The 13,425-nt window shown below is 40.4% G+C and overlaps 1 protein-coding gene across 4 annotated transcripts in view; it reads left to right on the top strand.

Annotated features, from left to right (window-relative positions):
* rbms3 (RNA binding motif single stranded interacting protein 3) overlaps positions 1 to 13,425 on the top strand; it is a 115,912-nt gene that overhangs the window by 51,290 nt on the left and 51,197 nt on the right. For all 4 annotated transcript variants that reach the window (XM_022753348.1, XM_022753351.1, XM_022753349.1 and 1 more), the window contains exon 4: positions 1,898 to 1,989. In XM_022753348.1, coding sequence (XP_022609069.1) covers positions 1,898 to 1,989 — 92 coding nt within the window. The remainder of the gene's footprint in view (positions 1 to 1,897; positions 1,990 to 13,425) is intronic.

Below are 13,425 nucleotides of genomic sequence, written 5' to 3' on the forward strand. Positions count from 1 at the left end.
GACAGGCCATGGTTAAACAAACACCCATTAGTTGAAGTGTGAAATATGAGAGATGTGGAATTTTTAAAAACATTTTTTGGAATAAAATGAGAGCATCTTGGCAGGCGACTGATGAATACTGTGTGTGCATTCTCAATTAGTTCAACTGTTTTGGTGTGGACCTAATTAGGTAAATATAGATTAAGTGCAAAAAAACAGCAAATGCTCGTGTATGTGGTGTGCGCGTGTGTTTGTGTGTGTGCGTGTGTGTGTGTGGATGTGTGTGGATGCAGATTGTCACAGTCACTAATGTATGCACAGTATATGTGTACGGGCTATACAGTACTTGCACGTGTGTTTGCGTTACCCTATTTTGGCTAAATTATGGGTTTCTCATTAGCAGCAGTATAAATATTTGTGTGAGCGGTGCAGATCTTGCTGGGAGAGCAGCTTGCTGCCTTTGAACAATAAGAAAATCATCTGCCTATCAGCAAAACTGAGCACGGCTCCAAATCCTGGAAAAGACAGACAGACAAGAACAGATGTTAGGAATGAAGACAGAGAGAGAGAGAGAGAGAGAAAGAGAGAGAGAGAGAGACGGAGGAAGTGTATTCCCACATTGTGAACGTGTTTACATTTAGGATTGTGATGAGTGAGGCTTTTAAAATGTGGATCATTTAATTGTGTTAACATGCAGCCCACTCAAAACTACAGCTGGAATTCCAAAGCTGCTGTGCTTTCCAAACATTTCTCTCTCTCTCTCTCTCTCTCTCTCTCTCTCCGGCTTAACTCATGCGTGTCAATATCTCTCTTTTATTAGTCTCTCTTATACACACGCAAATACTGTCAGAACTATTCTCGCAACAGTCTCTTGGTTTTGTTCACAAATACCACACACCCTTGCAATGTGAACTGTCATTCACGCAGCAGACTGGCTGTGTCTTCTTTGCTTTTTTTTTTTTTTTTTTGCCTCTTTGACATCTCTTTCCAGCCCCACCCATGTGACCCAGTAAAACAGGGCGTATTTCTGAAAGCAGAGATTGATATGTGTTTGTTCAGATCTTTTGTCCTTCGGTGCTTCCTGTAGGGCCCAAACTAGATCCCCAGAGCGCTGACAATTTGACTGATAAACTGTCCACATACACGCACACACACACACAAAATGATGCAGACCTCTTTGCAATAAAATCGACTGGGTTACATTTTCTGTGCATCTTTATTTCTTTAAACCAGACCCTGAATTACTTTAATCGCTGCATTAAATGCAGAGAATTTCTCAGGCTGTTACTGGTGCCGAGCCATACAGCAGTGACCACTACTGTAGAAGCACCAAGTGTAATGACAGATTTAGAGTAGTGCAGGGACAAAATGAGCTCATATGTAAGGCAGTGGGGTACTAAATGTCAAACAATAGGAATGCAGTAGATTTGACACGTAAACGAAGAATTCATTCAGCATACAGTTACTATACACATGGTATAGAATATATGTACATCTACAGACTGCGATGGAGCAGCACCATTATGAAATAGCCTACAGTGAGAGACACTGGAGTCATTAGAAAACATGGTCATAATTCTAGTGCAAAGAGCTGTAATAAAGAGCTTGTGCAGACATTAGGAGATCTTTTGGATCATAAGCAAGAGTAACTGTTCATTACTGTTGATGCTCTGTGCTGCAACACATTTAATGGAGGAACCTGCAGCTTTCATTAAATACATGACCTGACTTGATTAATGCAGTGCTGAAAACAAGACACAGGCTTGTATTTCTGACAGAAATGAACACTGACTGGTTTAACTCTGTAGTACTGAGACCAACATCAACTGATATTTCTTTTATTCTGTGTCTTTTTATCCTTTTATCCTCACTCTGCTCCTCCTTACCTCTGTGTTACCACTGTCATGTGTGTTTACAGGCTATGGCTTCGTGGACTTTGACAGCCCTGCAGCAGCCCAGAAGGCTGTGGCCTCGCTCAAAGCTAGTGGAGTCCAGGCACAGATGGCGAAGGTAAGCTTCACCCCGCCCTTCACTCTCTGGTCTGCTCTACTTGTTTTTACTGAGATCTCTGGCTTTCTTGCGATGCCGTAAACTCCAGGTAGGTGCAGTTACTGTCTGTAAACCCTGGACTGAAGCTGATGGTGTTGGAGGTGATGATGGTAAAGGTGTTGATGATAGTTGACACTACTGTATATGGTTGATACAATAGTGTGATGTTGATAGTAACTGGATTTGCTGTATATCACTTATTCTGTTACATTGACTGATGTGAGACCGATAGCTGCAGCTTTGATTTAGTCAATGATGAGATTATTGATTGAGCCCATATATTGATTAATGACTATGGTCAATGATGAGATTATTGATCAAATCCTTGAAAAGATGGGAGACAGGATGGAGCAGATGATTAAGACAGCTGCACCGACCTCCTCCCCCTGTACTCTTTTTTTGGTCTTTATTTCCCTCATTTCTCTTGTATTTGTTCTCAATTTTCTCTATTTATATTCTCCATTTCTTTTTTTTCTCCTCAAAAGGCAATAATCATTTATGTTTGTAGTTGTAGAACTGTGTGTGTGTGTGTGTGTGTGTGTGTGTGTGTGTGTGTGTGTGTGTGTGTGTGTGTGTGTGTGTGTGCGCACGCACGCATTAAGTTGCGTGTGAAGGACAGAGAGCGCAACATGAACATGAATCACATCATTATAGAGTAGCAATGAATTGCCCATACTCCAGTGTGTCTTTTCTCTCAAAGAAAGCATACAGGTTACTCTGCTGCCCATGTGTGTGTAGCTGGCAGTCGTGGACAACAATGTTGTACCAAAACATGTGGGCTTAACCAGCACAATCACATTATACTTCTATACATGTGAGAAAAAGACACTGAATAGCCTGCATTGCTTTCAGATTCATTAAGGCTGTATCGCTGCATGCTTCCTTTTATAAATGAGAGAGGAGTGCAATTAAAATGGGCCAGTCTTCAGGCATCAGGAGCATCCCATTGAATTAAACAGCAGCAAGCCTCTGAGCCACCTTTGCCTTGCTCCTCTATTAAACCTCTTTTCATTAGACTTCCATCTCTTATTTTGTTCGTAACGGCTTGGGGGGGCATTTGGAAAAGCAGTGTTGATGTGTTTAGCTGTTATTAAAGAGAGGAGAACCCTCAACTCCTTGGAGATCGAGTTTTCCGGAGGGATGGAATAGAGGGCAAGGAGTCAATTCCAAATGAAATTACACAGCCTTCTTACTGTTTCATGAACTAATTATGCACAGAGCTGCTGATGTCCTGGCTAACTTTCCTGAATCAGGGTGCAATGAGAAAGTCAGTTTCACCGATGTTGGATTTCCAGCTCGAGCCTTTAACATTTTGTAAGATGAGCAGCTTAATTGGGGTTTGACAAAATCTTGGTTTTAATGCATTCAGTACCAATTAGACTGACAGAGACAAATTTGTCAAAGTGAAAACTCAAGCCACGCTAGTCCTTACATCTCTCTCAGAGTACACTGATGTTTGTAGGTTAGCTGGGACAGAAACCTTTGTTCTTGTTCTTATCTGCTCGAGAGTTGAAAGCTTTACCTCCAAAGAGAGCAGGGAGGAGGAAGTAGAGAGGAAAAAAAAGGAGGTGATTAGCTTTTGTGAAAGAGAGATGAGACATTCAAGAAAGGAGAATATTGGTTATTTTTTTAGGGAGCGGAGGTTTGTATAACACTGTACTGATCTCACATTGAACATCACTACTGAGCCTGTGCTGGTCTGAAATGCTGGGCCAAACACTGTGAGTGTGTTCTTGGGATCTAATCTATAAAGATAAATTCAGCAAAGCATAAAATGCACTTGAAGGAGTTACTTGTAAGTTTTCCTATTGCTACATAGCCAATGTTAGCAAGAACAGCTGTTTACTCACCGGCCTTTCCAAGAGCTTCAGCCATTATTGCATTTATAATACAAGAGTACAATACATAATATGCCCTCTGAGCAGTGTTACTGCTTCAGGGCAGACTGGACGCTACACTGACTCGGTATTGGGAAGCGATGAGACACGATAGAGAAACTAAATAAGAGGGTTGCTCTCCACTGCGGGAGACAGCTCCTGGCCAGGAAAGGAATGAAGTCTGATGTTGAATTTGAAATATTTCTTCTAGACTGGTAAGGAAACAGCTGTTAATGCTAACGTTAGCTCTGTAGCAGTAGCACCACTTACAAATAGCCCCTATAACTTTAAATATCCAAAAACATTGGACATAACCTTGGGAAATATTGACGTGAAATCAAATGAACCAGACATGGTATTAATATGATGATATGAATGACATGCAGGGTCAGAAAATGTTTTATGATGCTGCTTAAAGGTAATGCCTTCAATACATTTGTCTTACCTCTATCAAAATGCTAAAACTCACATAGCTTTGGTATATTTGCAGCATATATTACACATTATATAAAAAATATGAAGGTAAACACATGCAGTATATCTAAAGTTACCTTGGGTTGCCAGGAATCCCACAAACCATGTTAAATGGTACCACCACAGAAAAATACACAAAACCTTCATCTACTACCTTGTAAAACTGTATGTTTCATAGCAAACTAAAGGTGCTTTGTGAATGATTAAATCTTATGATTAATTATCAGACACTAGTGAAGTCTATATTTTAACAAAGAAGTACAAAAAGAAAAGACACTGTTGAGGTTCATATCTGATGGACTGCGTTCTGGTTTTGACAGGAGATACTATGTCTTTAACCTTACTGACAAAGTAATAAATACATCTATGAAGTAATGAATAGCAGACAAAACATTGGAGACAGTTTTGTCAGTGGTTTCAGATGAACTTTCACTGAACATTGTAACTCCATCAGGTGGATATAGTGGACATGGAGCCTGTGACATTTCCACAATCTTTCCTGTTCTCTACATTCACATTTTAAAATCACCTGTCATTCACAGAGCAGCATTAACAAGCAGAGTTAAAATTGAGAGACATAACTCATTAAAAGGCTTCACTAAAATTTTAGTGTGATTAGAGTGAGAAACGGGTGGGAAAAACATTTCTGTTGAGTCGGTGTTTAAGGTGAGAGAGTGGAAAGCATGTTAACACAGTCAATAAAGTTCAAGTTCAATAGAAACACAAGTTGTATACTTGACTGTGTTGTGCATCAAGTGAGGGATGTGGGTGGTATGTGCTGCCTGAGAGGCTAAACTCAGGGCAAGAAGGTTAAAGTTGCTTAAAATGCCAGTAGGAGAGTCTGAAGCAGCTGTATATCTCATAGTGTAAGTCTGAACATTCAACCTCACAGTTTACCATTATTAGAGTAACTTCCTGACATTACCTGTGAATTAATTGGAGCACATCTGAGGCAAGATTAGACTGTTGGTGCATATATAATTGTACTCACTATGAGAAACCTTTTTATCCATTAAACCCTTCAGCTTGCACCTACATTCACTTTGAGATAGGTGCATGTTTTGGTTGCGAAAATAAATGAGACAAAAAGAAAATACAGCAAGCCGAGATGTGAAGAGAGAAGAGACTGTGTGTCCTACACTCACTTCCTCAGTCTTCTTGGTAATTACTGTTGACCTGGAAGATGATTACTGCTACAGCTGTACTCCCCCTCTCTCTTGCCTGCTCTTCTCTCTCATAGTTCGCTTCTCTCTCTCTCTCTCTCTCTCTCTCTCTCTCTCTTCCTGCGTCATTCTCACTTTCCATCTTTGTGTCTGTCTTTAAGTTATCCTCGCCCTTAAACTTCCTTTTTTACACTGAAGACAGGACAATCTTTTAATAATATTTCTTGTTTCACTTATAGAAATACTATTTTTAAAGTATTCTTAGCTTCTGCTGTAGCTTATTTAGTGTTGAGTCACAGAGCACAGCTTGTGTAATTTACTTTGCACAGGTATGTGATGAGGGCATGTGTGTCCTTTTTCTTTGTTTTCTATTTTCTATGCTTCTCCTTGTGTCCACGAATCCTGCATTGACACGCTGCACTTGCCAAAAAAACAACAGAAAGGACAGTAGAGTGGCCAGGGACGTGTGTGTGTGTGTGTGTGTGTGTGTGTGTGTGTGTGTGTGTGTGTGTGTGTGTGTGTGTGTGCGTGTGCGTGCGTGTGCGTGTGTGTGTGTGTGTGTGTGTGTGTTCATGTGTTTTCATGTGTGTGAGAAATGTATGTGAAATGTTGTCATTGCAAAAGACCGATCTTCCTAAGTAAAAAAAATTTAGAAAAATATTGTGCATTAAAATTCATACCAGGCACTACTTTACCATGCAAACACAAAACACACACTCTATTATATGCATATGAGCACTGGGCACTGTGTGTGTGTGTGTGTTTGTGTGTACAATAACAGTTACAGAGGACCAAGGTCACTATGCTAATTAGAGAGATGGTACCACTGGCAGTGACACTTCACACCTCCCTCCCTTCTTCTCTCCCTTTCTTCCTCTCCCCTCCACTTTGTCCTTGGCACCTCCTGGCTTTCACTCCCCTTCTCTGCTCCCCTTCTTCTTTTTTTTTTTTACCTCTCTTCTCTTCTCTTCTCTTCATCTGACCCCCCCCCCCTTCCTCCTCATCCTCTCTCCTGTACTGTTTTTTTCTCACCTCCTCCTCTGTGTGTGTGTTTGAGTGTTTATTTGTGTGTGTGGGTGTGTGTTTGCTTCCTCTAGAGTCATTAGTTACAGGGTTGAGTGAGGACAGAGAGTGAAAGAGAGAGAGAGAGAAAGGAGGGGGGTCTGTGTGGGTGAGAGAGGAAGGCTTGTTGTGATGAAGAAGCGGGAGAGGACATACACATACACACAGAAAGGGAACTTTGATTGTAAGACTGTCATGTATCAAACTAAACTCTTAGAGTTGTGATCTTTCTTTCTTTCTTTCTTTCTTTCTTTCTTTCTTTCTTTCTTTCGTCTTGCATTTGAGTCAGATAAAAGCCAGATGCCTGATGTTCTCTTCACTGCGTTTACTGATGCATCCGGTGTGTGCTCGCATTCTCCCCTGTGTGCATGTGTGTGCTCTGCCTGTATATGCCTGTATGTTCCGTGTGTGTGTCTGACAGCTGAGGTTAGTGATGGGAAGAAGAGGACAACAGAGCAGACAGAGACATAAAAAAAGATGAACAGAGACAAAAAAACACATAGACAGGAAGGCGCGGGCATCGCTCTCTTTCTCACCCTTTGTGTCTATCACTCTCGTCTTTTCTTTCCTGAAACTGTCACCCTCCTTTTTCACCTCACCCCAGTTATTCATATGTTTGATTCCTTTTAGTTTTTTTTATATATTCTTCTTTTTTTTCCCCTCTGTCTGTTTGCAACATATAACACACTATACTTTCACAAACGTGAATATAATGTGAAATTTGTTAGTCTATGACGGACAAGCTTCATTTGAAAATGCGACAACTTACAGTATATGCCTTTATATTCCATGCTGCCATGATGTTTCTTCTACTGTATGGTCTGTTTTGTCTCATATCCCTCTCAACCTATTCAAACTTAAAGCACAACCACTGTGTTATATAGAGAATGAGAAGATGTATTGCTAATATATAATAATAATCTTTCAGTTTTTCAAAAGAGGATAAACCAATATTTGGACATGTTTGTGGAAACAGCATTTTTAGGGTGTTTTATCATCTTCTGTGTTGTGCCTCTATTGTGTTGTTATTTTGTATATATGTTATAGTTTATATAGTACAAATGTTGACCCTCTAATGTGTACACTTAGAAAGTAAAAGCTAGTTAGCCTAGCTTGCTAAGGTAAGCTCTGATTCCCACAAGGTGTTTTTTTGTTCATGTCATTTTACCATTATTAAAGGAGCTATTTGTAAGTTTTGCTATTGCTGCATATCCAGTGTTAGCATTAACACCTGTTTGCTTACCAGTCTAGAAGAAAAGTTGTGAGTTCAGCATCAAACTTCATTCCTTTACTCGCCAACAGCGGTGGAAAGCAATTCCAAAGTTAACTCTTGTCTATATCACGTCTTTTCTTCTACTGAAGTTAGCATACTAACCAGCTAGCCCCGGCACATCTTGTCACTTTCCGATAGCGACTCACTGTAGCCTCCAATCTGCCCGGAACACGTAGTGCTGCTCAGAGGGCGTATTATAATGTCTTGTCTTGTAAACACAATGATGGCCGAAGCTCTTGTGAAGCAAATATCACCACCACCCGCTTCCTGCAAGAAACCATGTTCAGCGACAGAGTTCAGAACATATTGTTGTGTTGTTTATCTCACATTATGAGAGAGGAGGAGAACGTCTGGCTAGCATTAGCTGTCTCTCTTTCATGGGTCCAGATGTGGTGATGGCAAACCTCAGCAGTTTGTATGTTACCCTGTGATTGAGATCACAGCAAAGATTAACACACATAGTCATGGAGTAATGTCGGGGGTGCTCAAATCACAAATGAGACGAATCAAAACAAACACTGCAGTTATACACTTTATTAGGAACACCTGATTATTCACGCAAATCATCCTATCAGCCAATCATGTGTCAGCAGTTCAGTGCGTAAAATTGTGCAGATACATGTCAGGAGCTTCAGTTAATGTTCACATCAAACATCAGAATTGGGAAAAAAAGGTGATCTCAACAGTGTCTAGACTTTTCTCAGAATGGTGCACAAAACAAAAAACATCCGGTGAGCAGCAGTTGAACAGACAGAAACCCCTTGTTGATGAGAGAGGTCAGAGGAGAAGGGCCAGACTGGTTGGAGCTGAGACAAAGGCCACAGTAACTCAGGTAAGCACTCTTTACCACTGCGGTGAGCAGAAAAGCATCTCAGAATTCACAAAACGTCCAACCTTGAGGTGTACGGGTTACAACAGCAGGACCTGAGACCTGCAATTATGTTGTCCGACTGTCCTGTCATAGACAATTTCTTGGGATTTCCTTTTTTGCAACATTATTTTATAGTACTCCAGCATACACATACTTTTATTTATACAAATATATATATACATATATCTTTAAAAATCTTTTTTTGATTAGACATTTGATGAATTATAATGTCCTTTTTTTTTCCTCAAGAGCTCCATCCTTGTGTCTGGTTCAAGGCAAAGTTGACATTGTAAAATACAGATAATGAATCACATAAAAGTGGAGGACAGCAGAGTGGCCAGGGACGTGTGTGTGTGTGTGTGTGTGTGTGTGTGTGTGTGTGTGTGTGTGTGTGTGTGTGTGTGCATTCTCACTTTCCATCTTTGTGTCTGTCTTTAAGTTATCCTCACCTTTAAACTCCCTTTTTTACACTGAAGACAGGACAATCTTTTAATAATATCTCTTGTTTCACTTATAGAAATACTATTTTTAAAGTATGTTTAGCTTCTGCTGTAGCTTATTTAGTGTTTAGTCACAAAGCACAGCTTGTGTAATTTACTTTGCACAGGTATGTGATGAGGGCATGTGTGTCCTTTTTCTTTGTTTTCTATTTTCTATGCTTCTCCTTGTGTCCACGAATCCTGCATTGACACGCTGCACTTGCCAAAAAAACAACAGAAAGGACAGTAGAGTGGCCAGGGACGTGTGTGTGTGTGTGTGCGCGTGCGTGTGCGTGTGTGTGTGTATGTGTTCATGGTGAGCTCCAAAATGAAAGCTGAATGTATATGTGTGTGCACATGTTGTATCCCTCTGTGCGAACCTGTGTCTTTTTGTGAGGCTGGACCACCTCTGGTCCAACAAAAGCAGGAGGAGGACAAAGAGGAGAAGGAGGAAAGAAAGGGAGAGAGAAGAGGGGAGTGGGAGGGAGCCTAGTGAGTGAAACCCAATCGAATTAAATGTAATCTGGCCTGAATGTGCACAACCATCAGCTGCTCTCCAATCTTATTAACCCTGCATTACCGGCCCTGGGTTGTGTGTCTGTGTGCATTTGTGTGTGTCTTCTTTTTGTGTCAGTGTGTGCGGAGGGAGATGGTAGGGAGAGAGATGGAGGAGTTAAGTGGATAAGTGAGAAAAGAAAAGGAAGAGATGGACGTGGATGGGAGGAGGAACGTGTGAGAGGCAGAGGGATAGAGGGGAAAATGAAGATGAAGATGGGTTTTTGGGAGATTAATGTGCCTCTTTGCTGCTGATGAGAAAATATTTCTCTTCATAACAGTAATCATAATCATTTCTTGTGACACCTTTATTTTTGTGCATTAGCTTGTGTACTATACCATTAAAAAAATTGGATTGCACATGCGCAAGAATCAGTGATACAATATTGTAACCACAACTGAAATCTTAATAAATGACTGCAAGTACTTGTGTGATCACCAAGAGTACAAAACATGAGAGTATTTATCTAATGAGTTATCGGCTAAAACCCTTTTTTGCGAAAGAGCAACAACAAAATATCACGTTTCATAACACAAAATTTTCTGATTCAGTTTCTGTTCCTGGCAAATGATGTATAACTTTACTGCAGAACGAGAAACAACATAGTTTCAGAGAGGACACCAGGAAACACTGCTACATTTCCCAACAAGTCTTTTTAGACTGCTTTCTTTAAGTGCTTCAGTTGCTGCTTATTACAGTACTTATCATATGCCCAATACCCTGATTGTTATCCATGCCACAATAATTGTAACAAGAGGCCTATAGTATTTTTTACGGTTCATTTACAATTTAGCCGTCCTACACAAATTCACAAACACCAAGTGAAAGTTCCACCTGTGTTTATTGTACAGTAGTTCTTTTTCTCTCTCTTTCCGTGGTCTGCTATTTTGTAGGATATCAGCTGAATGTTTGAAAGACCTTGCAGTGTGTATCCAGCCTGGAGCAGCATATTGTAGCTTAAGTGATATGCAGCCAAGAGCCATGCATCTGAAGGGGTCTCTGCTCATAAATAGTTGATGCAATGTGTTTATTAAAAATGATCATTTTAGAGCTCCAAACAGGAGTCGTGCCTTTTCTGAGACGATGAATTTTGCCAGAGCAGACAGGAAAAAGGGGTTCATGCACGAGTAAAGAGCAGTCGCATGGAGAGACTCGATTAAGAACACAGAGGACATTGTGAATACCTTAATGTTAATGAAGTTTTACTTTCTTTGAGTCGTTTGTCTTCGGGTCTGACTAAAATCTAAAACCTGCTGTTTGGGAAAATATGTGCTGTCGTGGGTTTGTTTTTGTTTGAATCTTTAAATCAACTCATCTACATAGATTAGCAGAAGAGTCATTTTTTTTAACATACTGTATATGAAAACGTCCCTGGCTGCCCCCTGCATGATGGCTGAGTGCAGAAACAGCACAGACACAACTGGGTGGTGGTTAAGTTTTGATGTCTGCACTCGGAGAGAAAATGTCCCAAAAGCTCCAAAACTGGATTTTTGAATCACAGAGAAAAGCTTTGAAAACTTGTTTTTAGACTTTCAGATATTTTTGATGCGTCATGAAGACATACGATATAACAGCTACATTATGGTTACTCGTTACTAATAAAGAGTTATACTGTAATGAACCTTCTTTTCTTTTAGCATGTCAATACTGGGATCAGATGTAGTCTTTTGTTCTACACAGTAAATACAACAGCTGAGGACCAGCATATGGATCATGATGTCATTATATGAGGTCATACACAAATGAAATATAATTACATACTGTCAATACAGTTCATTAAAAGACAAAATATTGTGCTGTGCATATATTGATACAGTCAGTTTGTTATTAAGTTACCATTAATTAAATCAAATGAAACACATGCCTAAGCGGTGGCAACATAATAAACTGTAGTCTTGTTTGATTTCTCCCCCAGGCTGATGTTAGCTCTGTATGTGTGTGCGTGTGTGAAAATAGATTTAAAGTAAAGTTTGTCCAAACATGTGCAGTAACACACCCAGAGTGAGTTAATAATAGATTCCAAAACAAATGATGTATCTAATTTGATGGTGAATAAAAGAATTACATCTTTATTGCTTCATATTTCAACAGTACGAAGCAATCGGCTACAACAATCACATTTGAAATGCTATTATTTTAGAGGAAAACGAGATAATGGGTCTCCAGCTTATATCAGGCCCCATTTTGTTAGAGTAAGGTGTTTTTCAACTGGTGAATGCCTCATTTAGGAATGAAACCCTTCAGATTTAGTATCACCCCCAGCATCACCCCCGAGAGGACGGAAAACAAAGAGGAGTGAGGGAAATATTGCCATGAACAGAGGACGAATGGAGTAGGCAGCTAGAGAGTGGGGGTGGTGCTCGGTTTGATGGAGCTGGGTTGAGAACAGCTCTATAAGGACAGAGATAACTGGAAAACACTATAAAATGCCTCTCCTCACATTCTCTCCCTCTGTGGAATTAGCCTTTGAGTGGGCTGCTGGAGCGAGGGAGGGTGCATATGAGAGATTGATGGAGGGAGGGAGTGGGAAGCCCGAGCTGTAGTGAGGTAGGATAGAGAGAGATGGAGTGAATATGGAGTGGGCAGCCTGAAATCTGAGAGGGAGGAATGCGGAGTGATCAAGGCGAAGGAGGAAGAACAGGAGGAAAATAAAAGACCAGAAGAAAACGAGGGTTTGAGGAAGAAAAAAGGCGGCGCTGCATTTAAAATCTTACTCCACACACTCTAAGGAATACATATGAATGAAGTATATTAATGGTGGTAGGGGAGGCTGACTGAAATGTCCTTATTTTATGGGGACACTATTAAGTCTGTTTTCTGATTGGCTGCTGGGCCTTCACATCTCTCATTGTTATTGGTGGCCAGGCATGTTTGTTGTTTGTCATTGGGCAGACAGCAGAGTCGGCTAGATTCACAATCCGATGGCATAATTCAGCCATCGATCAAACTTTGTGGACAGCAGTAGCCAAACTGCTCCTCCAGACAGAGAGAGAGAGAGCGAGAGCGAGAGCTTTCAGAGTAGAATATCACAAATCAAATGCTGTAACCTTTTAGTACGTCTGAGTCTGCACATGCCCATTGAAAACCAATGAGGCTTTTTCTCTTGCTGGTCCCGTCTGTCCGTCTGCTATACCTCTTCACCTCTATACCTATTCTTCTTTTTTCTTTTCTTTCATTTTCTTTCACTCGCACATGCCCATTTCAACTCTTCCTCTTGAAACGTTTCTTCTCTGAGTTCCTGAGGGTCATTCGTCTTTGTAGATCTAAACAGGATCACACTGAAAATCTTGATGACTCTTGAGTGAGACGCCTTCAATTCCTGCTGCTCCGTGTAACATTTACTCAGATCAAAGATTTGCATGCATTCGTACATCTCTGCAGAAAAACAGGTGACTTGCTTAAAAATGAAGATAATTTATAATTCAACAGCAAATGTTTGAAAATAGTTTATAGTTACTCCACCAAAATTGTACACACGTGCAATACTTACCAAAGAACCGGTTCTAATGAAAACTGTGCACAGTAAGGTTATTCTAAATAACCAGGACATTGTTTTGAATGATAGTAGCAGTGCAAAGGAAACTCCATCACTTGCATATGTGGTGGGTGGCAGCGATGTTTCATAACAGACATCTCAAAACC

Source organism: Seriola dumerili, unplaced genomic scaffold (assembly GCF_002260705.1).
Source record: "Seriola dumerili isolate Sdu_G_001 unplaced genomic scaffold, Sdu_1.0 BDQW01000191.1, whole genome shotgun sequence".
In the NCBI taxonomy this organism is placed as follows: domain Eukaryota; kingdom Metazoa; phylum Chordata; class Actinopteri; order Carangiformes; family Carangidae; genus Seriola; species Seriola dumerili.